Source organism: Pteropus medius, unplaced genomic scaffold (assembly GCF_902729225.1).
Source record: "Pteropus medius unplaced genomic scaffold, Ma_sr-lr_union100, whole genome shotgun sequence".
Classification (NCBI taxonomy): Eukaryota; Metazoa; Chordata; class Mammalia; order Chiroptera; family Pteropodidae; genus Pteropus; species Pteropus medius.
The window spans coordinates 4,251,060-4,278,876 of record NW_024352786.1 but is presented as its reverse complement, the minus strand read 5'-3'; the positions used below and the strand labels follow the sequence as shown (position 1 = coordinate 4,278,876).

Genomic DNA, 27,817 nt, shown 5'->3' with positions numbered 1-27,817 from the left:
TTATCAGTGGGCTTACTTAGTCCCTGCAGCAGCACAGCGGGAGACAGAAAAGTATCTAGCCAAGTTAAAAGGGATGTGGTCATTTTTTCATCTAGCTAAACCTGTTCAAGAACTTCAAACATTGACTCGACTCTAACATTGAACCTGAAAGACTGGAAGGAAGAAGAATATAAAAGTGGAAGTCTGCACACCCAAAATATACTCCACCTTTCTCTCTACAGCCAGTGGTTTGTCATTGGGGTCACTTCCTTCAACATTTCCCCCTTTCTCTTCTTTCTAATCTCAGAGCCAACACATGGTGGGGAACAGGGGCTGATCTCTAGCCTTTGACTGCCAAGACTGTGTAAGTGAGTCACCAAATCGTTTTGCTAACAATAGAAAGAAGATAGTTGGTTTTAGAAAAGACTATGTCCTCTTCCTCCCACATCTGCCTCAATTTCCTGACTACCCTGGAGGCTAATTTTGGTAGTGGAATTGTATCCTCTATACGAATAGCAGCCTTGTTATAAGTATTCTACTCCTGTAACGGAAATGACCACAGAGTAATTGTTTCCTCCTTAAATATACTAAAGGATTAAACTAAGGATGATTGTGTCAAAAATTGCTACATTTTAAGATCTGAGTCATTGAAAATGAACTTCATATTAATGCCTAACCCCATGCTAGACCCTGAGGACCCTAGATTTAATTTCTATTTCTCTTTCCTCTCCTATCCTGAAGTGCGATCATATCTCATGTTTGCTGACTGCCTAACTTCACCCTTTATCATACATGCTTGGGTTACATGCTTATGTTATGGCAATTTGGAAGCAGGTTTCCTTTTGTACCCCAAAAGATGTCCTAGGGAATCAGATCTGAGTGGCAGCTGGTATTAATTAATTTCAATGGCCTCTGGTAACTTTGTCTGAACTCCTGGGAAATCTAGAAGACAGGAGAAACCAATCTCTTATTGGCACCAGCAGTAGCCAGCACAGATTAAATTTGATGTCTAACTTATAAAATAATCAATATACACCTGCAGACGGTTTAATGAGTCCTTTGGCTAAGCAAAGAATCTGTTTATTGTTCTGGGATAAATTGCTGTGTTTATGACGTGATCAGACTCTACAGTTAATCTAGTTACATTATTATAATATAATTACTATATATATGTCCTGTGACCCATAGACATGAACCAACTCTCCTGGACATCAGAAATGTGGTTGGAACAAAGAATCAGATTTTATTTTAATACCTTGTCCTAAATATGTAGGTAAGTATCTCTTGTGGATAGATAAAAACAACTACTGTGCCTTTAGATAGATTTTGAGCTCTTAATATTTGATTTTTAAAAAGAGTTGAATATGCATTATCCATAAAAAAGTTGCTTTTATGTAGAGCTTTCTGATAATTATTTAAAATTATCCTAATGTATCATCTTGTGGTTTTATGCAAGGCCAGGAAGGACCTTGCCTTTCTTGTCTCAAATTCTGGAGCATGCTTGATGAGGGAGAAGCTATATATCATCTTTTTACATAGTGCTCGATAGTATTTATTGACTTAGTTAATAAATTGAAATTAAACTAAAGAGCACAACCTTAAGGACTTTTCTAAAATGTGCTCTCTGTAATTAAGCCAAGAAAATGTGTAAGTACTAGCCACATTTTTTTATTTAACATGTCATAACAACTTCTCTTTCCCCCTCATTTATCTAATCTATTTAAATCTTAGTTCAGATGTAATCTTGAATTTCCATTTTCTCCTACCAGAGAAGAGAGTTGCTTCTCAGTGTATTTTTTTGCTGTAGCGGAGGCTGTATCGCATCCTAAGATTTGGAAATATGTGGGGCTATTCATTGGACGTCACGACTTGAAATGGAGGGACACGACTGAGGTTTACAGCCCAATATGCAACAATGCTAAACACCCTTCTACAAAAGGGCTACCAAATGAAGATTTGTCTGACCCCAAATGCCAATAATGCCAACACAAAGATGCCACTTTCGAGGATCTTCAAGATGGTAAAGGAGACTTTTATATTTTTTATGTAGGAGACTTTTATATTTTTTATGAAATACTATTACAAAATAATACCTATGAAGCAAAAGATGCTAAGTTAAAATCAGTATTACTCAGACTAATTTGCCACCCAAATATTTTCTTGGCTCAAGCATATTTTTTGTATGATTCTCAAGCTATGTTTTGTGATTCTGTGTATTTTATAGAACTCTTAGAAAACAAATATTTACCGCAGAACAGAAGACACAAGATTTGTTTGACTTACGTAAAAGCCCTTTCTCAATAGGAAGACTTTACGCTCCAGCATAGAGCGTGCTAATAAATTCCCATCTTTAGAGGGGGCTTCCCTCCTCTTGTAAGGACTCTGGGCTTTTCCAGAGATTCCTTTAAGACAATCACAGCTTTTAACTTAATAAATGCTTGCTACCTCACATGCAGACTTAAATTAAAAACTGCTTAGACACCGACTATCCCTAGAAACATAGTCTGAGACCTTCTGAAATTTTGATTATAGTAAAATCCTCACTAATCCACTTGAAAATAGTTAATGATAAAAAAATATTCTGTTTAAATTTACTAATTTTGACATTAGTATTTACTTTAGTATATGTTTTATTTCTAACTTCAGAAAAATAAATGAAAAGCAGCTCTTCTTTTAACCTTACTATTGAATTTGCTTTTATCTGTGAATATAAATAACTTACAAAGTCATCGCAAGGATTTAGGGCATTTCCCGGAGCCCCCAAAGAGCCCCTCTCCTCCTCATCTTTGCTGCATGAAATCTCCTGGAGCTCCATTACACTCTGCAGAGCTAACGGCATGGCATCCTGAAACCCAAGAATAAAGTTACAAAAAGGGCAAAGTTCTGAAGTCAGTACAGTTAAGCATATCCCAAATGTGCACTTCATTATTATAACCCTCTGTTAACCACTGAGAGATACTAAAGGAAAAAAAAAAAGTGAAAAAAATCGGTTTATGTGTAACAATCTATTTTCTTTTCTCCTTTAGTCACTTTCTCACGTTGCTCTGTATGACACCCTCTTTTATTAAGTGGAGTCTGTCTTAAATTCTCTCACTGGCTATTCTTCAGCATTCAATTCTTATAGATCCCCAATGTTAAAAATCACACTTGTTAGATTTATGTCTTCAGTTTTCCTTAATTTAATGCTCTCTTTAAGAGAAGATGCTCATACTTTTGTTGAATCAGTTGGTGGAAATAGACCTTTCTGTAGATGTTCTCACGAGACATCTATTCCTTGAAATATATGTCAAGGATAGGGTTCCCACTGCCCTCTGGCTGTTACAACAACTTTTTTTCTTTTTCACGGAAGGCAGTGCTTTTGGACGAGATTAGTAAACCCGATTGTAAAATCAGGCTTTGCATCTGTTAATAAATAAGAAAAAAATGTGGCTTGTTGGTTACGTAGCATAGAACTTTGTCTCCAAATCATTGTGCCTGTCAGCCTTTGGTACTGTGATAGTTAAGCATGCAAACATCGGTGTCCAAAAACAAATATCTGAGAGAAAACTAGAAAATGGGAGGGGACCATTTATTAACCAAGTTACATGTAATTCTACTAACTATGTCTCATTGTTGTGACCATTGTCAAGATATTGTTAAGGACAATTTGAAATATCTATTAATTTGATTCTGAGCTATCAAGAGGCATTACAAAACACTGGTTATAAAATATCTAGAGGTGCTCAGTTTGCCTTAGAATTGTATGATCACCATGTCCTTTTGTGGGGCTGGCTGCTAGATAGCAGACAGCTAAATTGGAGACCCAGCTATGATTTTTTTTCTTTTTTTAATGGCCTTTATGTTATGTACTTTTTACTTTATAACTTCTCTAATTTCATTTATATCCCCCTTTGATTTTATTTTTCTTTCAGTTCTACTCTTAAATTTGCAAATATATGTTTTAGGTACTAGAAAGAGGTATGGTAGGAAAATCAGACAAATAAACAAAGAAAATTTTTGCTTTGCCTGCAATTTCGCATTAATGAACTTATCTCTAGTATAAAGAAAGTATGCTGATGGTCCAACACCACATGGCAATCATGTGAGCAAATGTTCCACAATCTGGCGATTTGGATGGGGGAAGGGGGCGCAGGTAAGGTAACGAAGAACAAAACCTGAGTCTTTATATTGGCTTCCTTCACCAGCAATTTGCAGCCTTCCAAATTTGATACAGTAGGTGTCATCATATAAATGAATATAACGGTCACATTTACTCTTCTTAAAAACCACTGCCGTCAATATGCTTGTAGAAACAATTGAAAACAGTTGGGTCTCACCTACCTGTATGTTTTGAAGACAGAATGAAATGTTCTTCACACAGTGCCTCACAGTCTTTTCTAAAGATCTAAATAGCTTTTCTTCTCTATTAAAAGTGTTGTCTTTCACCTAAAATACAGGTGAAAGTATTTATTTTTATAACTCAAATGAATCTGGTATTTAAAATAATATACCACGAGCCATATTGGCCCAGTACATTACCAAAAGCTCCTTGTTGAGATAAAAACCTTTCATGACGTACTGACTTTCTTTAACACAGCACTGTTTGTGTACCAGCTCACAGTACAACTGATGTTCAGTTAGCACAGCAAAGTCACATGGTCCAACTTAACTTGCTGTTCAGTTTTCACACAGCTTCGCCTATGTCATAGTAGCTGTAGGATGTAAAATTTTCTCTGCTGTTTTTAATGGCACATATTATGTATGTACTCTTAAATTATATCACATTTGTGGATTTATAAACTATTAATAAAATTAAATTAAAATTAAAAATTTGATCTATTGACTGGAATTTGTTGTTTTGTTGATATGACTTATTACAATTTATTTCACAGTGGTCATCTTAGCAAAATTGTCTTTCTGTTAGGAAAACTCAGCAGAGTTAAGATAGTGGTCACATGTGTTCAGTTATTGTTTGCTATCTTACATGTTAAGCATTCAGGAAAAAAACGTTTTTCATATGCTTGTGGCAGTTTCTAAAAGCACACACTTATTATTTCTCTTGATGGTGAGAAGTATTTCTTGGCAATCAAAATTGCTACACAAGGTCAGAAACAGCCTTGTGCTGGCAAAACCTGTGTGAACACACAAATGTTTCGTGGGATATGGTATGTATTTTTTGGTTTGCTACTGGATAATAACTGTAGCTGTCCTCAGTTCATACATTTGTTAAGATGGTCAACCTTAGAATTGAATGCATAGAAAATGGTGACATTTTGTTTTTAAACTCCTTAATATTGCTTACTTAGAAACATTTTGTTTAAATGGGCAGCATAGTTCTTTGTAATCCACACAGAAGTTAACACCTTCTGCTTTAGGATCTTTATGCTCTAACCCAGTTTGATTTACATAACAATAGGCTGTGTGGATTTTTTTTAATGCAGTTTTTAGGAACTCATTACTAGCTATTTTGTTTTGTATATCTTGGGTGGGGCCCAGGTGACTTCTAAAGTAAGAGATTCAAGGATTACACTGTGAGAAGTATTGCCCATTTCCACTCCTCCATAGCCAAGCTTTTCTCATGCTGCTTTATTTTGCTAGAATATGCTGCTCTCACAACACTAATTATTTAAGCTATTCTCTCCTCTGATGGATTGAAAGTATTTGAGATTATTTTTGTCTTAATAATAATAATAATAGCTAATATCTATTAAGTACTATATTCCAGACACCATGCTAAAACCTGTCTTCCATTTTCCCCTTTTAATTCTTATATGACCCTATGAGGCAGGTGCTACAATTAACCCCACTGCAGAGATAAGGAAGCAGAGGTTCCGGGAGGTGAGACTGTTGACGTTTCCCTGTCATCCGCTTACTGACAGAACCTGCACCTCTACTCTAAATTGGACACATGGCTGACCTGCCGGTGACGACTCTTCCCACAGTCCTTTGCAGCTGGCTCGACCCGCGGAACTGGGTTGGGCAAATAGGATGTGAGCAAGTGAAGTTTCTTTTCTGAATCTTGGCCTTATAACACTGTCCCTAGGACTCGAATAAAGACATGGCAGTGACCCAGCTTTAACCTGGCAGATGAAGACAATACGTTTAGGGAACAGCACAGCACAAAATCGGGGAGAACTGGGAGCCAGAAGGATCTCACGCAGCTGAACCCATCTGGGCTCCATTTCAGGATTATTTTAAGAGAGAGAAATAAATGAAGAGCCTACTTAAGCTTAGCTTCTGTGTTTGTTTTACAATCTCTCTGCCATAGAAGCTTGGCCTTTACCCTAACTAATATCAGAAGTTAAAAGAAACTTGCCCATATTAATAGCTAGAACCAGGATTCACACCTACGTTGTCTGAATTCAGAACCTTGTTGTATTCCCAGTCTGTAATATAGTATCTGGCACCTAAGAGTTCAATACATGTGTGATGAATGGAATAGAATTTTCCTCTTGGGTAATAATTTCATATCCTAACTCCACCAAATATTTCCCTTGAGCTGCTGACAAGTGCAAAATTGACTGATTTGAGATTTATCTCTTCTACAGTCCAGCCTATGCAGCTGATTTTCTGATTAACAGTGAAATGCTTCACTGCTGACAGGACATCCTCTCAAAAGATTAAGGGGAAAATCTAATTAATATCCCTCCAGGCCACTTTAACTACAATTCACTTTAGTTCACAATTGAAAAATACCAGAAGCTGATGATAAATATGTTAAAGGATGTAACAGCTCCTACAAAAGCCTGCCCAGAATTAAGGCCTGCCTACTGTTCCTCAACAGAATTGTCTCCAGTCAGAAGCAACATCCCAAAGAGTAGGGAAGAATTTTCTGCGCAATATTTACATATGCCTCTGGAGGTTCCATCTCTTCACAAATGAATTCCCAATTCAATTTTATTATCGTTGTCTTTAGCTGAAATATCTTGACTTTTCTTTCCCTGTTCTATGGCCACACACTGTAAATGTCCCAAACTTCCCACATTACAGCTTTATATTGAGAGTAGGGACCTGGAGTTACCTCCTTTATACAATAGGCCCAGTGAATCCTTAGAAGAATATAAAGAAGTAAGTAGAAGAATGATATAGCCAAATCATAGCCATGTGTTCCAAGAATGTCCTTATTGGACATGGCATGGGAAAGTCGTAGCAGCCACAAGAAGAGACGAGAACGAGGCTTGGAAGAAGTGAATTATACTCATAAGTGCTAGAGAGGGGGTCACCATATGCCATGCAGGGCCACAGTGGGTCACTAGGTCTTGGTCAGATGGCAAGAAGGAGTAAGGGGAAAATATAGGCCCCAGTTTTTGGAATTTTTTTTTTTTTTTTTTTTTTTAGGAAACCTACAGAAACAGCTGGGGTGGGGTAAACAGTTTAGGATTATCTAGTTTGAATAATTCCCTTAGGCTTGGAGCTATGGGGGAGGGGAGGGAAGAGGAGAGGGTGGTCTGTAATTGCTTGGTACCTAGCCCAGGGATCCCTGGCAGAAGAATATTGGCTTTGTGTGTGAGTTAGATGAGGAGGTGGTTGGGACTATAGACTCAGGGTTGGTTGGTTTGCATAAGAAAGAAGTGATTCCAGCTGAGTGCTCCACTATCTTTAAGAACAGGTTAGCCCTGGATGGGGCAGCTCTCCACAGTTGGCAAGCTTTTTAAAAATGCCAAGACATTATAAAATACAGAAGTAAAAGATCTGATTAATGCCATGCATAAAAGTGTTGACATCCGTGTGGAAAGTAAGAAGTCAGCACATTAAAGGTAAATAACAATACGAGACAATGATAAAAAGTAAAGATGATGATGACAACGATGATGATGATGATGATGCCAATGTATACTGAGTACTCATGTGTTAGGTACTTTTTTTATATGCGTCATCTCATTTAATTTTCACAACAACTCCATATGTCAAGTCCTAGTATAATCCCCAATTTACAGATGATTACACTGAATTTAAGATATATGCCCAAAGACAGATATTCATGAAGTGGCAGAGGCGAGGGTTCAAACCCAGATCTGGATGATTTCAAAGACTGTGCTCTTAATTTCTGTCCTGTGCTGACACCTGCAAATATTAACAGTGCCTCAATGGGGATATACTCGGGAAGTTTGTTAGGCATTCAGAGGAGGAAGAGGCTACTTCTAGCTTAGTGGTCAGAAAGCTGCAGAGACAACGGGAAAAAAAAGGGGAAAAAATAACAGAGCAGCTAAAGAGTGAGGTAGATGAAACTGACCATCTAAAACCAATGCCAAACCTCCATACAGTTAGCTGCTTCTAGTTCAAATTAAAAGGCTTAGTTAGAGATGTTAGCATCATAAGGGGTAACATCAGGCAAATGAGAAGGGAAAAAGTATTATAGTATTGTGGGTCCCAGGCCTGGCTGGTCCCAGGTCTGGCTGTGATCCAGGCTCATGGCTAGTAATAGGACCCCGGACTTAGAATGTCATATTAGTGCGGTAGGGCGCGTGCATCTAAAATATATAAATATAATTCAGCTTATTGTATCACACATGTGTGGCTGGATGCCACTATTGTACTCTGATCTATATGGAGCCATGTGGTCCCCTGGGGAGCAGAAGGGGAGCAGAAGAAGAGCAGAAGCAGAAGCACGCTTCCCGCAATAGAACTGCACTCCCCCAATAGAACCGCGCTCCCCACAAAAAAGTTGGTGCCTGCTGTTTCACTCTCATGTCAACCCCTCATGCATTCTTTCAACTGGGCGTCTCACCACCTAAACCTTCCCTTCTCGATCAGCTTGGAGCTGACAAGTATTTTAAGAACTGTCCTGCCTACATTTTTTTTGTTTTTTAAAAAGCTTTACTTTTATTAAATGTATTGGGTAACATGGGTTAATTATATAAGTTTGAGGTGTGAAACTTTATAAAGCAACATCTGTGTACTCCATTGTGTGCTCACCACTCATAGTTTCCTGATACCACCATATATTTGACTCTCTTCACCCAATTCATCCTCCTCTTCCACTCCCACTTCCCTTCCAGTAACCACTTTTCTGTTGTCTGTTCCTATGAGTTTGTTCGTTTGTTTGATTGTTTCATTTGTTTATTTGTTGCTTTGGTTAGAAACCCACTGCACCACCTTCAGGCCATAAATTTTCTATCTAGTTATTTTCAAAGAGTGTTCCACTGATCATTTACTTCAAGGTCATTTAGCTTCAAAACACCTGGAGTCTATGTAAGCCTACAGACTTTTAGGTTGCACCTTTGAACCATGTGGAACTCTGGAATCTGTCTTTTAGCAAGCTCCTTGGGTAATCTTACACACATTAAAGTTTGAGAGCCTTTGCTAATCCATCCATTACTTATTAGGGTTTGAGATTAAAGTGGTTCAAGTCAGGCTAACAGCTGACACAAAACAATTACCCGGTAATATAATGTGCATCTTTTTGTTGTTGTTTTTATTTTTGTTTTTCGAGGATGGGGGAGGGAGGGGGGAAAAGGGCATAAGAGGCAGGAAAAAAATCTCGCCAAGATATGCACATGAACACTTTTTATTATAGTTGAAATAAAGATAAGATGAACATCGAGGGGTCCCTAAAAGAAAGGGAGGTTTTTTTAAAAGCCGAAAGAAGACAGGGATGAAAGGAGGGCATTGCCCTGTGTGAGATTATGTGCTAGCTGATGATGAGTGTCAGGACTCCCGGAGCATTCCTTGTTGAGTCCTGCCCTTTTGTCCTTATTTCTGCTTTGTCTGCTTCCTGAGTGGAAGCACCCCGGCTAAGTGTCAAAACCACCCTCAGTCCATTTCCTCTAAAAGAGAAAGGGAGAAAGGAACACCTTTGGACAATTACCTTTAATCTCCATGTTCTAGAAACAGCTGTGAGAACAACAAAACAAAATCTCACAAACGCATCATCATTCATGGTCCCCAGGGAAACCGTATGTGGCCCAAGAAGAAAAATTACCTGTGATTCTCCTCTAGTCAGAATCTTTAGATGATTTGTCACTCTTTTTGATTTCTTGCTAATTGAATGAATATTTAGTTTAGACAATTTATCTTTAAGTGATTCATCCTCATCATTCTTCTTGTATTTTAGAACTGAAAGAGAAGAATGCGGTAATGTATCTGGACATGTGCAGCATAGAAAGTGTGTGTTCCATCCAAAGTATTCAAGATCAATATTTATTTTACAGATGCAATATGCTCCAGCTCCACTGCCCAATCATAACACCAGCTGCCTACCCCACTGACCTTCATAAACCCAGCTGTCCAAGGGCGTGAACTCCTCAAAGCCCAAGGCTCAATCACCTCACATACCAAAGAAATCCCGGATACTGGAAAAAAGCTCTTCCTTTCCTTTTAGATAAGAAATACACTTACTATCTGGGATCACTAGAATGAAGCATCAAGACCTAACTAAGAAAAGACATCCAACGGTAAGGCGATCTCAGATCCTAGAGTGGCTTTCTACCAGCAGAGAGATTTAAGCTAAGTTGAGTCACCTCTCTGAGCTTTACTTTTTGAATCTTTAAAATCATTTTCACTTGTCTTATAGTTCAAGATGTTAAATATCCCTAACATTCATTTTTGGTAAGGGTGTGAAGAGAAGGACAATCTTATACACTGTTAATGAGAATTAAACCAATGAAGTTTTTGTAGAAACAATTTGGCATAATCTTATAAAAATTAAAATATTCATAGCCTCTGACCAAGAAGTCCACGCAAACAACTCTGCTTTCCATGAGTATACAAAGTTTTGTTTGCTACATTTTTTTCTAATACAAAATTTTGGAAACAAACATTTTTTTCTAATAGCAAAATTTTGGAAACAATCTAAAACTGTATTGTAGAGAAATAGTATAATAAATTATGATACATTCATAAATGAAATACTATGAAACCATTAAAAAGAAGGCCATATTAACTGGAAGAATGTTTATGATATGAAATCCAGCAAACTGTAGCACTGTATGTGTTGCAGGAGGGAAGGAAAGAAAGAGAACAGAGTAAGGAGAGAGAGAAGAAAGAAAATAGAAAAAAAAAAGGCATAGAAAGTCTGAAGAAAACAAAAAAGTCTAAGCTATGAAAACTAGAATCAAGGGAGAGAAAAATTTTTCCTCTTGAAAGCTTTGAAACATTTTAAGCAAACACAAAAGTAAAAAGAATAATGTAACAACTATTATCTATCTTCTAGCTTTGTCAAATCTTAATTTTGCTTTGTTTCTTCCATCACCATATATTTGACCACCTTTACTCTTACCTACTTCTCCCCTCCCCGCTTTACCTCTGGTAACCACTGAACTGTTGTCCGTGTCCAAGAGTCTCTGTTTTGTTCGTTTGTTGCTTTCAGTTTCATATCCATAGGAATGAAATTATATGGTTCTCAACAGAATTACTTTTAAACATATTAACCTGTTCTGTATTAGAATGTTTTTATTACTGATTTAATATCAATAATTATATATTCTAGTTAATAATCTTTTGTCTGTGATCTTTTTAATTTGTTTATGGTGTCTTTTACTCTACAACTTCATTTTTTACTTTATGCCTTTCTTTACCATTTGAATTTATTAATACAAATACATATTATTTTTGAATAAAATACAGAAAATAAAAATAATAAAATAAATGAAGTGGTCAGACCAGTTAACTTCAAAGTCCTACCATTGCTTTAGTGTTGAATTGAGATTTAATGTTAAAGGACAAAGCCAATTATGAACTTAAGTTTCGACAAAGCTGGAAGCACTGGGATGATAGGAACTGTGTAATTGTGCCTCTTCTTTTGAAATCTACATTCTACTTTAGACATCAATTTTACATCTTAGCTAACAAATAGTTAACAATAACTTACTAATTTGAGAAAGAAATATACTTGCTCCCTTTAGTGGAGCTGTATTGCCAAAACAAAAACAAAAACAAAAATCTCCATTCGTTGTGTGCTGGAACCGGAAGAGCCCGGTGTGTCAGCTGGGCCGCCTCACATGGACCATCACTTTTCAGCTCTAGCTTCACACAGCTCTGGTTACCTGGCCATGCCATGTCTCCCTCTTACTACACACACTGCCAGTAAGAGGAGGACTACGTGCTCTGGGTATCTTCAGCCAACGATATTTGACCAGGCGTGCAGTGGTCAAAAGAAGTTGAATACAGGGCTGTTTGATTAAAAAAAAAAAGTGTCGTTTTTATGCCTCATGATGTCCTGAACCCAGCAGGCCAGGCAAAACCACAATCTCCTCCCTAGCCTGTAAGTCCAAATATCAAATGATCGTAAGCACTGCAACTGCTGTAACTACTTTGAAATTCTGATTCTCAGAAACACAGGCAAAATACTCCAATCACAGGAAACGCACGATTCATTATATCTTTTCTTACCTAAATCTTTCCGTCTTTTAAATTCATTGATGTTTACGTTAATGCCTTTCACCGCAGCAAAGGCTTCCTCCAGGGCGCCGCGGTCCGGGTGGCTGGGAGGGGTGGAACCGCAGAGTTCGCACAGCAGTAGCGGGTACTTCATCACGCGCTGAATTGGTTTGATCATCAAGGAGCCCATGTCCAGTAAGTTTGGTTTGCCTCTACGATGCGGATAAATAATATCAGTTTCACAAACATTTGTCTTATTAACCCCCTTTTGGTTTTGTGATTTTTTTTCATGATTATTCCTGAAACTGTTTTTCTTTCTCTCCCCATCTCCCAATTTGGCTATGTGCAATTTCTAAATGAAAGCAAGAGCAATGATGACAGAAAGAAGCAGGGCTGAAAGATCCTACTACTAAACAAAAAGCTGAAAGAAAACAAATGAGTATATCTGTCCACCAGAATGGACCCAATGCATGATTTCCATCCATATTCCACTTACAGCGTTTTTTTTTTTAAAAATACTAAGCTTTATAATAATAGTAGAAAACAACTTCAGAATGCATTTTTCCATGACAACCAAGAAAATACATTTTGCTGTTGGTATTTTTGTGATTATTAGTGAGAAAAATAAACTCATTGTAAAATCTAAAAAGACGGCTTGCCAAGTATAGTCAAAAGAAATCGTCTTCTGTCTTCTAACAAATTGAGAAGTTGCATTTATAATATTTCAGAGGTTCTACCGCAGTCCCCCAAAGAGATTTATAACAAATGCCACGGTTCTCTAGATATTATTAATAACCGTCACTATCACTGATCATTGCTATTGCGCAATGACTTTCTAGGACTTTCTGTGTGAAATTCTTCTTAACCAACAGCTTTTCAAATAGCTACACAAAAGTGGGCACACATGCCTGATTCTTCTTTTAGGGGCTTCTCAGATGAGGACAGAGCCATTTCAACTGGCCAAGTAGTTCACAGGCAGTGAAAAAGCTACGAGCTTCGTGATGCCATTGTCTAATCCACTGGCATTCATTTTTCAGCCAGAATGCAATGGTTTTTAAAAGCTTCTTTATGCAAAAAGGCAAATAAAGAGACTTTCAGTCTCTTTTGGTGGATCGATATATTTGTTTTCCTTTAGGTTTTTATTTAGTAGATAGAGAATACAGAACAGTTTTCAAATCCTGATAGGTGAATTTTTCATTCTTCAATTATTATTTTTTAAGCACTAATATAGAGAGAAAACAGAACTTGATTGGAATAGTGAAACGAATCTAAAAAATATTGAATAAAATAAAAAATTCTCATTAAGAAAGATCTGAAGTTACCTTAGATACCGTAGAATGCACTCTTCATTTGATAGATGAGGGAATGTTGATTATCATGTGTACGTGCAAAATGTGTGCGCGTGCACATACACACACATCAGTCACTCTCTGTCACATCTCCCCATTTTATTTTCATCATAGCACCCATCACTACCTGGAATCACCTTGTTTCTCTATTTACCAATTTGTGCTCAGTTTCTCTGTCACCACTATATCTTTGGCATGACGTATGGTATTCTCTCAATGAATATAGGTAAACTGAATTTATAGATTTCTTAGATTTTCTGTAATGTGCTTTTATTTTACATTGAACTTTACTTTTTCCCCAAAAGAAATTCACAGTGGTCCTAATAAAAGGATTTTGTTCACATGTTGAGCAAATGACGATAATATAATAGAGACAAAGACTAAAGTGAACCAAAAGGTAGCATTTTTTTAAGAAAAAAACAAAATAAAAAAAGGTTGCAAAGGAGTAAAATGTTGCTTTAATATGATTTACCTTGTACTTTCTACCCATTTGCATCAAATCTATTAAGGAAGGGAGGAAGGGAGATCAGGAGAAAGAGTGGCAAAGAAGATATGCAGGAGAGAGGCAGAGAGAGATGTTATTAGTTTCTAAGAGGACTGCGTGAAACAGATGAAAAAATATAAATCTGTTATGAATACTGAAAAAATAAGTAAAACATTTCTAACTGATGGCCTATCAATAGCAGGACCTTTGAATATGAAGGGCAAATTTTCTTATTTATCTTAAGCAGAGATTCTTCAACAATACAACAGTTTAGAGAACTAAGTAGAAATAATTCCATTAAATAATAATAAGTCGGGAATATGGAAGGTATTAACTTGACTAGAAATCATATTGTCTATATGAATATGATCAAAATTTCTTCTGAGTTTTTCCCTTGACTAACACTTAATATTATTTATAAATCTTCTAAAACTCACTAAAAATGCCATCAAAATATAATCAAACAATTCAATCAAAGAAAACTCAGTTTTAATAATTTATTAGTATGGTCTATTGTTATATATCTATTTTTATATATTTAATTACAAAAAATATCTCCAGATATATTAAAAGATATCTTTGTATCTTTGAGCTGCTCTCCCTCCTTTCCTCCTTATCTGTCAAAGATCTTCCAAGATCTGTCAAAAAACCAAACTAAGCCCTTTAGCTGTGTACAAATTTTATCACTACTTCTTTTCCCATCGTTCTGGCATCAAAGTTCTATTCTCTCCCTTTTATGTTTCAAATGGCAATAATAACAATGATAAATGATTACTGTTTCTCTTAAAAGCATCACAAATGCAAATATTAAAAAGGCTTTCTCAAAAACCAGAAATTTCCCAGACACTTTTGTATTCAGACAGGGACTTTTGACAGTTGCCCAAGTGATGAGCCATGATGTTTTGACATCTGCATCACACAGATGAACAATATGGTAGAAAAGACAGAGGATGGTATAAGATAATGACACTCCAGGTGTTCAGTGTCACAAAACTCACCCACCTTATCCCACCCAGTAAGATTAAGTTCTGATAACTGTGAGGTAGACAAGTCCTATGTGTGATACAACCCAGCTCAGCCAATTAGCCAATTAGCACATGCCTCCCCCATAGAAAGTAACCAAATATGTAACAACTCCCCATATATACTGGGCTAAAAACTAAGGTAGTTATTAATTTGTAATTCTGTTTCGTCTTCTTCCTCTTATTATGAATATTTTGGCAAGTATTTAGTACTATAAGTAGCTACACTAATCTCAATATAAATTATTATTAGGAATTTACAAAGTCAAGTAAACATAGCTGGCTTTGTTTTAGCAGCATCCAGTTTTGCTATAAAGAGCTTCACATCAAATACAAGGAAACAGTTGCACAATGAAAATTAAAATGACTTTTAAATAATGTAAAAACTATAATGGAAAACAAAAAAATCAGATATTCAACTTTGAGGTACATCTATATTTCTTACTTAGAGGGAGAAAATGAGAGAAAACATAATCATGTAACTATCGATCATATTACTATGAATTTCCTTATTTTATGACCACAAGTATCCTAAATTTAATATTTATTTTAGAGTAGCCACAAACCATCTGTACTATTATTGATTTATTTTCAATTTATTTCCCTTTAAACACTTTAAATCAATTTTAGAAGAAACTGTATATTGCTACACAAATAATAAACAAATATCATTTGCCATAAATTAAAAATAGTTGTAAAAATAAATACAGAACTATGAAACAAATTTTAGAAGAGGTAAAGGAGATGAACGAATGGTAATTGATATAGCAGGCCAGAGAAAATCAGTAATATGAAAGGGCAATAATTTAATCATTCCTTCAAAGTTTTATTAATTAGAGTCCTTGAGAACATGTGGAAGTGGAAAGAGAGGGAGGCGGAGATTGGAATAAGAACTACTTGAAAACCTGTTTAAGAAACAGCCTAATACTTAGGGTGCTATGCAAATAAAGAAGATCAGCTGGATGCCTAAGAAAAGACCTCTTGGAAATTAAAGGATAATAGCAGAAATAACTCACAAGCGTTGCTGAAAATATTCATGAAATTTCCAGAGAGAAGAGCAGAAAGGGATAGAAAATAGAAGAAAAATGTAGAAAATTAGAAGACTGTTCCAGGAGGTTTAATATCAAAGTAGTGAGAAAGAGAGAACAGAGATTCTATGAGGAAGAAATCGTCAGTGAAACAATTCGAGGGAAGGACATGGGTTAGCAGATTGAAAGATCTCGCTGAGTATTCAGCAGAATGGATGGAATAGAGCACACCTTGGAATTTGTGAAACTTCAGACTGTAGGGGGCAAAGAGAAGATCTTACAATCCTTTAGAGAAATATAAACAAACAGGTGCAAACAATTAGGAATAAGAAAAAGCTTCAGAATTCTTATAGCAACACTGAAAGCTAGGAAACAATGAAGAATTACCATTAAATTTTGAAGGTGAAAAATTTTCAATTTTGAATTCTAAATTATTCAGAATTCAATAGTTTAAAATTCAAACTACAAATCAAGTGTGGGGATAAAATAAATATACTTCAGATATAAAAGTTCTTAAAATTTTACTTCCCATGCCTTCTTTGATGAATAGAGGAAACTATTGAAGAATATACTCTGCCAAAAACAAGAGAGGCAAAGGGAATCTCCAGGATGATGGGAGGGGAGTTTCTAAAAGACAGTTGTGCCCAGTGTCATTGGTCCAAACTCGACAGGTCAAAAGGCTCCAGGAGAGGCTTTTTAAGGGAGGTGCAATTGCTAGGTAATGCATCTGGGTGTCTTGAATATGACTGGCTGTGAGTTTGGCATTAATGATTAACAGAAAGAAAACTAATAAAATGAAGGAAAAAAAAATAATCGTTAACTCCCAGAAAAACAAGTAATGATTTATTCCAAAATTTATCTCTGAAAAGAAATTTACTCAGGTATAATTCAAACACTGATTATTGATCTAATCCAAATTACAATGTAACTAGCTATATAGGGAGAATGGAGAGACAGGAAGAATATAAGTGTGCATGTACACATGTGTACACATGTGTGCGAGTGTGTGTGTGTGTAGTGGAGATGAGGTAGGAAAGAGAGACAAATTCTTGTCTTCTATAGGGGGAAGTCAATACATAAGACCCCAAAAGGAAAAACCAAACGTGTTTTTAGAGTCATGAAGATAAATTCCAAAATAATCAACTAAAAGATGTGAAAATGCGTGTGTTTACAGGATGAACATTTAGGAGCAGTTCAGAAAAGAGAGGACTACTACTTTTCTTAAGTCCTGTAGAACTATTTGGCTTTTTAAACCATGGCACATATAATTTTTACAAAAAAGAGAAAATTTTCAAAGAAGGAAACATGCAAGAATATCCAAAAAAAATTCTGAAAAGCAAGAGTACTGAGCTGGGATTAGTTATAATCTGATATCAAAATATCTGATATACCTGCTATAAAATATAAAGCTGCAAAAATGAAATCAGTTGGCATGGGTACATATATGGGTATGGGTATAAAAAAGAGTACATCTATTAGCACAAAATAGATGTAAAGAAATAAATATAAGTATGTATGGAAATTAACTACATGGTAAATATGACATTTCTACTCAGTGGAAAAAATGAATTATTCAATGTAAGGTGTTGTGATAATTAGCTAGCCGCATAGAAAAAATAATAAAAATGAACTCTACACCAAAATAATTTCCAGATGATCAAAGATTTAAATGTTAAAAATGAAACTATACAATAACCTGAAGAAACCATAGGGTTACACTTTAAAAACAATCTTGGTGTTTCTATACAATACACAAAATCCAACAGCCACAGTAGAAAAAAGTGATAAATCTATTTAAAAATTTACTCTGTAGAATTGTACAGATAAAAACAAAAACAGAATCATTCAATAACTATATTAAAAGTCAAATGATAAGCTAGAAATCATTTATAGCACACAAGACAGATAATACTTGCTAATTAAAGAACCATTATCAATCTATTAGAAAACATGAATATCTCAATAAAAGTGAACAATCAGTAAAGAAGATAATTCATTAGAGGTGAAATACATCTGGTTAAACCATATGAAAAGTGCACAAGATCATTATTAATAAAAATTAAAATAATACAATACTATTTTTGGCCTATTCCATTGCCACACATTGTAAAGATACAAATATTAATTGTATCTAGTGCTGGCAAGTTGTAGATAAGTAGACAACTTATATATAGGTAATGGGAATATAAATTAGTTCAACTTTTCTGAAATTTTCTGGCAATCAGTATCGAATGCCTTTTGGTCTAGCAATCCCACTTTTAATTTCCTAAGGAAACAATTAAATTATTGTGCAGAGATCATGTATAAGAACGAACACAGCATCAATCTTCACAAGACAGACACAATTCAAGTATCTGTAAGTTATGGTCTGTGCATCAGATAGAATATTATGCAGTCATCAAACAATGGAGATTTATGTTTACTGCATAGAAAGATGTTCAGGATGTATTGATAAATGAGGTAGCAAGTTGACGTACGGGAAATATATAGCAGTCCTATTTTAGTTGGTATGTATATAGAGAAAAAACTACGGTGAAGTGAAAACTTCACATTTTAACAATGTTATAATAGTTAACTATAAAATACGACCACTAATTGTCCTTCCTGTCATTTTAATTTTTTATATTTTGCAGTATTTCTTTAATAATTTTGAAAATATGAAGCTTAAGAAAAGAGAAAATAACTTATAACATTTTGAAATTAATAAAAACCCCTGAGATCCAAAGGTTGGAATAGCTGGTCAGACATAGAACATATACAGAAAAGTGTGAAAACAAGAAGATCCAAAACTGCATTTCTGGAGATAACTAAATTTAGAAGAGGTATATTTTTCTTGCTTTAGAACATGGGACTGTATCAGATACTTTTTGGGAGGACAGGGGATTCTATGATTCTTGTCATTTTAATACTGTCTTTGATGTTTGCATAAAATTGTAATTCAAATTAATCATTTTAAAAGTTATAAATATCTTTGCCTTTCTCTGTACTTTTAAAAATGTAGATTGGAAAAATAAAACAGAAAAAAATTTAGTTTCTATTAAGTATGGGCTTCTTTTTAGGAGGCCATTTAAAAACCTACCCCCCTTAAATGTACTCTTGGCTCCAATATTCTTAGCCTTAGCTACTAAGGAGCCTCCCAATTACACAGCCCTTGACATTGCCTTTTACCCTTTCATGTTGCAGCTTGTGTGCCTCATGACCTGAGTGAGAGAAACAGGAAAAAAAATAACTCATGACAGAAGTGGCTTTGATGTTCATCCAGCCACATGCTGTGAATGCTCTTCCTCTTTTTCAATTTTAGATATATAGGATAGGCTAGAGGGGGCATGCACAGTCTGCTAACTCCCACACAGCAGGATCTGCGCAAAAGCTAGTGCCATTTTTTAAGCAAGTATTTCAATACAATGTACTATTCGTTGTAAGTATTCTGTATGGAGGAGCCTGTGCATGCTAACTGTATTAAAAAAAGTCTCTCGCTCTCTTCCTCTGAATCTCTCTCTCACACACAAAGACCTAGACTGTGGGAAAAACACCTAAGCAGAATTTGTACCATATGAAGTTCTTTAATCATCCAGCTATGTGAACCTCCAGTTCCAGGCACAATGATGGAGCACAGGCGTTATAATAAGATAGCAAGCCCTACCCCTGCATCCTCACCGACTATCATCGAAGAGAAACCAGGAAGGCCCTGGTGTGTGGAAGGACCAAAGACTCTCTTCTTCTATTATGCACATCTTCATATTCAAATGACCCTGGATTTGGTTCTTCTATTATGCACATCTTCATAGTCAAATGATCTTGGATTTGGGAACTCATTGAATAAAACTACTCATATCTGTTTATACTATAGGATTTTTTTTTTCTTTTGAAAGAAAAGACTTATAAAGTGAGAAAACCAGCTGCTTGTTTGGTCCAAAACTAACCAAAACTTCTCAGCTTGGCTGAGGTATAAAGCCTTAGTCCACAAGTCTCCTGGATGATGTCTGATTCTTCCACTTTGCTCCTGGAATTCTGTCTTTCCTCAAGGTTGTTCTGCACCAAAGCATGAATGACAGATACTTACAGCTTAAATTAATATAATTTTTACTTTGTAAATTTTATATTTCTTGATGTAAAATTTCAGGAGTTTAGAATACACACACACGCAAACACACAAACAAACTAGGAACTCAAGAACTCACATAGTTGCTGATCATGCTAAGCCAAACGTATGCTTTTTAAAAGTCCTGTAAATTGGAGTTCATATTTCATAAGTCAATATCATCCTTTCAGTACTAATCAGGCTAGACATGCTTTACTCCTATAAAAATGGACGTCTTCCAAAATGTGTACATGTGTGCGTTGTTTTTATAAAATAATTTCTACATTGTCTTAGTGACCAACTATTTCATCTTAATATTCATTTTCATGCTATATATGTGAGTATGATTTTTTTCCCATAAATCATATGAGTCCAAATAAAGAGAAACCCAATATTTTACTTTAATATGTAAGGAATCTTTTCTTTTGTACATTAACCTATGGTAACTTCAAAAACAGTATGGTATTAATCTGAGATTTTTTAAGACTAATGTTGTTCTTAGAGAAAAGTATTTTTGGCACATTAAGTTTCCTAAACATATGTGTGATAAGCAGTTCCTGAAGAGCTTCTGGCACCAGCAAACATGTGATTTAAGTAAATTATATCCCAGGATTCTCCTAAAATGTTTGGTAAAGTATGTAGGATAATAATTTAATATGTAAGATCATCTCAGACAAACTTCAAATAAATGTACCAATAATGTTTATGGCAAATGTTTTTGAAATCTTGACTTATTTATTAAAAGCAATAAAACTGTAAACACTAAGAATTTTGATTTGTACAGAAATATTCAACAGCTTTTTCTTATGATCGTTACATTTGATTTCTATTATTAAGATAAAAGTACTTACTCTTGCATGTATATTTTCCTGTAAGAGAGGGGGAGAAAAAGTAAATTTGTGTAAATCCACATATTTGAGGTAAACATTATAAAACTTTAAAATTTCTATTATATAAAATAAAGTAATAAGTCATTTTCATGTATGTTTTGTAGAATTGGTCTCATCATGTTATAATCATGTCGCTAAAATTTTATTTTCGTATGTATGTACCATTTTTGTTTTACACTTTATATTAGGTTAAAAACTTGATTCAGATTGTAGTTAGTAAATTTTGATCGTTTAAGAATGGATTTAAAAGTCAATTTTTGTTTACATTATAAAAATAATCTATTAAATATAGCAATAGAAAAAATGGATTATAAGATTACGAAGAAAAGTGTAATTGACTTGTAGAAAAACAACTGTTGTGTGCTCTGTAATATCTGTGCATATAGAGATGTGGATTATAAACAATTTACCTTTTCGATAAGAGAATTCTCACAAGAACTTTCACCAGGCATCGTTCAAATAAAACTAAAGTCCTGTCAAGGCAACCTGATCTACCTCTCCTTCCATCTCCTCTCTACCTCATTTCCTGTTGTTCTCCTACTCACCCATCTATGGCAACCAACAGGTCAGCTTGTTCTTTCTAAAGCCCAAAGACAGACTGCTGCCTGAAAGTCTTTGCGCTTGCTGTTCTTCTGCCTGATTGCTCTCTCTCCAGATAAAGCTCACTCCTTACTCCTTCAGCCCTTTGCTCAAATGTTCCTTCTGAGTGAAGCTTTCTCTGACCAACCTTTTAAAAATTGTACCCTGCCTCCCACTGTACTCCCTATCCTTATTCTCAGCTTTATTTCTCTCCATAGCGCTTTGTCACTTTCTAATATGCTATATAGTTACTCAGTTTATTATTTATCTCTCCACTCTTGAACCTAAGGAGGGCAAGGATTTAGGCTTTCTTCGTTCTCCTCTTTAGCCTCAGTACCTGAAAAAGTGACTGGCACATGGCAGGAGCACAAAACATATTTGCCAAATTAATTAATTAACAATAAAAAGTGGGAATCGTTCAAGTTAAATTTCAGGAACAAGGGAGATGGAAGTTTTTCTCTAAAACTCTCATGTTGCTAAAGAGAAGTAATAATCTGTTTTAATAACCTGATCTCCTTGACCTCTGGTTTCCAGTCTTTTGGAATACAGTAAACATATTCAATATAAAAATATTTTGTGATTCTATTCTATAATAGTGGATGGTCTTTTCATATTCAATGATTGAGAAAAAATTCAATGATAAATACTTATGCTGAATTGTATAAATTTTAATGATCTTAAGTTTTTAAAAAGTAATCCCAGTACTCTATATATGTGGAAAATAATGGTATACAGATGTGTAAAGCAATTATTTCTTCACTCTTCAGACGTGTTTCATGAATGGATTCCTACACAACTTGAAATAATTAGGTTCTGCTGAATCTAAGACCTCCCAGTTGGGTCAAGCAGAAAATTGTAATTTTTTAAAAAAAATCAGCAGCTGCCACAATTTTAAGCAATTATTAACTGTTATTTGAAAAAGTCCTTTACTTCAGTGAAAGAAATTGCACCACCACTATCCCCTTGCACAATATTTTTGTCCATTCATTTCCTTTAAGCCCACATTCTTTCCCTGATTTCTATCCCCTTGTAATGAAGAATTTCGTTTTCCCAATGTGCTCTGTGGATCATAGATCAGAAAATTTGGGGCAGTAGTTGGATAAAAATTAAAATGCAGTTTTCTATTGGAAACAAACTGAATAATGTGATTGTTTCGGGACCAAAACACATACTGAAGTTGAAAAAAGGATTCTTCTTTTAACTCCTAGAGAAGACATGGAAAATTTTTTTCTTTTTCGATTTCATTTATTTTACCAAATAAAACCTAAATATTATAACATAAATTGAACCCTGTGTTTATTGTAAGTATAACATTTTATGAAAAGGAGCCTGAGAGATTTTCCAACAGGTTTTCCCTGTTGGAGTTAGTGAAATAGCGGCACTACATTATAACATCTTTTTATTTGCTCAACATTTAAGAAAAAAAATCTCTCTCTTAGGATAAAACTTTCGAGAGGTTAACCCTAGCCAAGGATAATTCAGGCAGGAGGGAGTTCAATTGTGTTCATTTACCCGTTTTATGGGATAAAGTAACTCAATATAGTCACAGCCACACCTTCTATCCTGTGGGCTCATTATAATTTAACTCACAATTAATAAAAGTTTTTATATGGCTATTCCTTAAGGATTATAGTCTTTGTTCAAACGTGATGCCACATACCAAGGAACTGAAAGAATTTCCAAAAGTAATTTTAATTTTTATGAGACCACTCTATTAGAATAATATTATGAAATATAAAATGTGGTGAAAAATTGAGATCTATTCTTTTAGATTCTGCATCGCGTGAACTTCTACTTCCTCCCTGGATGGAGATGCCATAGCAGGAATGTGAGCAGCCAAAGTACCCAGGTGAGTATAAGTCGGAAGTTTCCTTCTATGGACAGTGGCCTTGGTTAGGAAGAGAAATATAGATACATTTATAACAACTAGACATGAAATTAGAAATATGTCTTCCAGCTAGCAAAAAATTTGGAAAAGCCCCTTCATTCTTTTTCTATTACAAAATAAACAGATCTCTAGGGCCTCTGAAAGGCAGCAGGGATTTGGCAGTATTTATAACTAGAAAAACAGTAAAAGGAGGCAGCAGACAGGCTATTCTAATTATAGCAACACTGGCTTTTATAGCTATTCTATTTTTCACTTTCCTCATACAGATCAGAAACCTTAAATAACCCCAAAGAGGCTGAATAACTGGATCTTTAGCAAATACCTTCTATAAGCTTAGAGACTATATTAATATGGCATTTCACACAATCTTAGGGGTCACTAATACAACTCTGTAAATGCTCCTCATTGAATAAATAAAAACCTGCAGATTTCCAATTTGTACGCTATCGGCGCAGATGCAGTACTGTGTTCCTGGATGGTTTCACTCTTTTCCTTCTTAGGGCCTCCAAACCCTGAAATGACCGCTTAGATTGTACCCATGGTCGTGAAAAAAGGCCATGTGCTTCGGGGAAAGCGGCGAGTGAGTACTGTGAGCATTTCTTTCTCTAAAGTGGTTCTTAACTGGAGGGTGAGCTCACAATTACCTGAGGGTGCTGGTTAAAGTGCCTAGTCCTGGACTGGACCCCCAGGGATCCTTTTTTTTGGGGTGGGGGTGGTTCTGGAGCAGAGCTTAGGAATCTACATTTTTAATACACATCCCTGGTGGATCCGATGCAGAAGAACTCATACATCAAGAAACACCGCACTCATGTTTCAAAGGGATTCAAAATCATTTTCTGATTTTCTGGGCTTCAAAGAATAGCCAAAGGTTACGAGCTCAAGTCTGTTACAGACCCAGGAAATCTCTCTACCATCTTTTTGGAAATGAGTCTTGAACCCCACTGTGACAGCTTTCTGGTGTGTTACTTAAATTAACTCTAGTATTATTATTAAAATTTCCAGATGGTTTTGTTTATCTACCCAACTGGAAGGTGTGTTACTAGGAGATATGAACTATGCTTATACATATACTTAAAAAATATTTTCAGCTTTATCTAGCACTCTTAATAAATATTTATTAGGCCCTTAATAAACATATTTTAATTTTGGTTAAACTGCAACCCTAAGTTGCTTTAAAATCCTCTTTAACTTCTGTGCAAGAAGCCACTTCTCTTGTGGATATTACTTCAAACCCAGTTATTCTAATATTCCCTTGCACAGTAAAAAATGGAGGCCACACCCAAAATTTATTAGAAATTGGCAACTGTGCACTTGGGCTTTGTTATTTAGCCACAAGGAAAAGGCAGAGCTGCGGTAATAGCTTTGACTGATTACTTGGCAAAGAAAACCAAGCCCTTGGGTGTTCCAGACTCTCTTTGGCCTATAAACCTGTTTGAAAACCTGTTTCTCAGAATTTAAAGCTTAGCTCAATCGAGGTCAGTATTATAGTAATGTCAATAATTCTACCGCTCTCAGCTTTCAGGCAGACCAGTATGATTCATCATTAACTTTATGTTCATGGAAAGGCAACTTTTAGAAAAATAGCTCTAACTTAAGCTATTTTGTTTTGATTTTTCTTTCCCTTAAGAAATAGTTCTGCCAATATTACTTCCTTTGGATTTTGTAGTTTCTAAACCTTAGTGCCTTTAGGTGCCTGAAATTAGTCCCTAAAATCAGAATGGTGCTGAATATACAAGATTTGGGACATCACCAGGCTCTTAACTCAAGGCTCTTAGAAAGAGATCGAATAAACTATCGGATCTGAAAGTAATTTTCAGTAATTAAGACTTTATGAAGTTTGAAAATTACTTGTGCCTTTAGCTACTTTCTAAGGGGTATGACATTGAGCGTTACTGCCTAATGGGATATTTTGGCAGGGTCAATTTCTTTCTCTTGGAGGTCAAAAGCTTAATGAATAATAAATTAATGTTCATCCCCTCTGAATAGACATCTCCAATTCTGTCCAGCTGTTAAGCACACATGCCAAAGTAATGAACTACATCCTCTCCCCATATAGACCTCCACTCCTGTGGTGGGTGTTTTACTGATGATGCAAGGTGTTAGTTGTTTCCTTGTGATGGAATTTCTCTCTTACATTTCTAAGTACTGAAGAAAGAAAAAGGCTCAAGGTAGACATTATTGGATCAGATCTTGCCACTTGTATAAGGTAGAAAAGGTGTTCATTCACACCCAGGATAACATCATTATTTCTCCCTAGGCAAAAACATTTCTGCATATTTAGAAGGCTTTGCTATTAACATATTAACTTATTAATATGAGTCCTACTTCAAATTTTAAAGTTTCTTTGAATTGATTTGCTAACTCTGAACTAAACTTCCAATGGTGGAGAAATAATTAACTGGAGCTACTTACTTAGCACATATTATCTTTAAGAGTTGCCTGATCATATTGAGCTCCTTATGGGCTGGGTCTGAATCTTATTTTCTTTTTGTATTTTCAGCACCCAGAACTATGCTTGGTATAGAACAAGCACTTAGGGAAATGCTTGTGATTTAGTGACTTAAATACATTCTTTTCCATGGCAAGAAAAATGGTTAAAGAACTGTAATAACGTAATAACCAGTAGAGGGCAATAAAGTTAGTTTTAAAACATCCTTCGGGCCCAGTTTAAACCCACTTTCAGTCCCAATTCTCGCTGGAAAGATTTTCTCCAGAGTAGTCTCATTTAGCTTCCTGATTTCAATTTAATTCAGCTAGCAACCTCCTGTACTACATTCGTATCCCCATTTCTGCCCCCTACAATACACTATATAAGGGGGATGCATTAGAAAGTCAGACTGGTTGCTGTGTAGTGATTTATACGCCACAGCTCTCTTTGTTTGAATAATTCTTGGCTTAATAAAGGCCATTTGACAATAAGTAACCCTTAGACATAAAAGACTGCAATAGAACTACTAAGTAAGATATGGAGCAAGGCAGTAATTTTGGCTTTAAGGTTTCTGTGGTTTCAAAAAAAACTATATATAGTAAGATACCAGTTCCATTTAAAAGAATCACCCCAAACACACGTCCATATTTTTTGCATATAGATAAGCTCTGAAGAAAATGCAAATTGTGGTTATTAATACATGGTTTAGGAAAGAATTAGTACATGGAATAGCAAGGGTTTTTATTTTATTCATGCTTTCTCACATCGTTCAGATTTTTATAATGCATAAATATTTCTTCTAGATTAAAAAAAAAAGTATATTATGTAGCACCTTCTACCAACAATTTAAGGATGAGGAGGAAGGCATGACTAATTTTCCTGAAAAAACTTTAACAGGGCCTGAGCTGTGTTCACCAGTCTTTCCTCTGGCCCCACAGTGAGGGCCAGTCAGAGCCATGGACATTCCACTGATTTTATTATTCCATGTGCTCCAGTGGTCACAGTGCCACGTGTTGTCATACATATTCCTTGATCTATGTGGGAACAAGTAATAACGGCTTTAAGGAGGGGCTTTTCTTTCACATTTCACTTTTTGATAGTGCATTTTTCTGTCTTTACAGAGCCCCGAATCTTCTCCCATGTTATTTTTAGTTATCTTCACAGGGGGGAAAGAAAAGTCAATCAGGGTTTCTGACATGTTAGCTTTTCATAAAGAGAGCGCAAAGTAGAGCTTTCAGAAAGCCTCAGAAAACCTAGGATTTATGTGAGACCTTTCATCTACATCCAGTTAAAATGTTCCCTGCTAGGCAACTGAGAGCACATGGAAATCATCATTTGAAAAGGCCTTACTTTAAGGACTGGATGCAGAGGCTCAAATGTTGCTTCAGCTCTTCCTCCTTTTCATAGGACTCCAGTATACTGTGTGCTTCGTCGTGGTGGTAGCAGTAGATTTTATAAATGTCCTCCAGAGGCCCTTTAATCTGCAAGAATACTTCTCCTGATGCAAAACAAATGCAAAACAAAGGCACAATGATACCAAGTCAGACCAAAGTGGCACTTCACATATTTATTATTCAACTTTGTTGACCAGTGTTGAAAAGTTTGATGGGTCCCACTTTATCCCCAGGTTATTCAGGGGTGGAAGTTATTAAGTAGCCTTTTCCCCCCTTTTCTTTTCCTCCTTTCCTTCCTCCTTCTTCCCTCCCTCCTTTTTCCCTGCCTTCCTTCCCATCTTTTATAAAACAAAAAATAAAGCACTTAAGAGAGATAAACAGAAAAAAAAAAAAAGCTG

At 35.6% G+C, this 27,817-nt stretch overlaps 2 protein-coding genes across 2 annotated transcripts in view; both read right to left on the bottom strand.

Annotated features, from left to right (window-relative positions):
* Positions 1 to 95: 95 nt before the first annotated feature.
* Positions 96 to 27,724, bottom strand: LOC120591167 (rho guanine nucleotide exchange factor 38-like). The gene is made up of 7 exons (XM_039848750.1): positions 27,376 to 27,724; positions 21,092 to 21,109; positions 12,289 to 12,488; positions 9,881 to 10,014; positions 4,300 to 4,404; positions 2,702 to 2,824; positions 96 to 152 (listed from the first exon to the last, which is right to left on the bottom strand). Exons 2-7 carry the CDS (start codon positions 21,097 to 21,099, stop codon positions 96 to 98), a joined length of 627 nt encoding a protein of 208 aa, XP_039704684.1. The 5' UTR covers positions 21,100 to 21,109; positions 27,376 to 27,724.
* Positions 27,372 to 27,817, bottom strand: part of LOC120591213 (rho guanine nucleotide exchange factor 38-like) — a 99,709-nt gene continuing 99,263 nt past the window's right edge. The window contains exon 5 of the mRNA XM_039848820.1: positions 27,372 to 27,523. Coding sequence (XP_039704754.1) covers positions 27,372 to 27,523 — 152 coding nt within the window. The remainder of the gene's footprint in view (positions 27,524 to 27,817) is intronic.

What these genes read in the sequence shown, in the direction of transcription:
- LOC120591167 (XM_039848750.1), bottom strand. An exon ending in TAAAAGACGGAAAGATTTAG is followed by an intron (nt 10,015 to 12,288) that starts GTAAGAAAAGAT and finishes CTTCTCTTTCAG; the next exon opens with TTCTAAAATACAAGAAGAAT. An exon ending in TAAATCCTTGCGATGACTTT is followed by an intron (nt 153 to 2,701) that starts GTAAGTTATTTA and finishes TCTTCCTTCCAG; the next exon opens with TCTTTCAGGTTCAATGTTAG.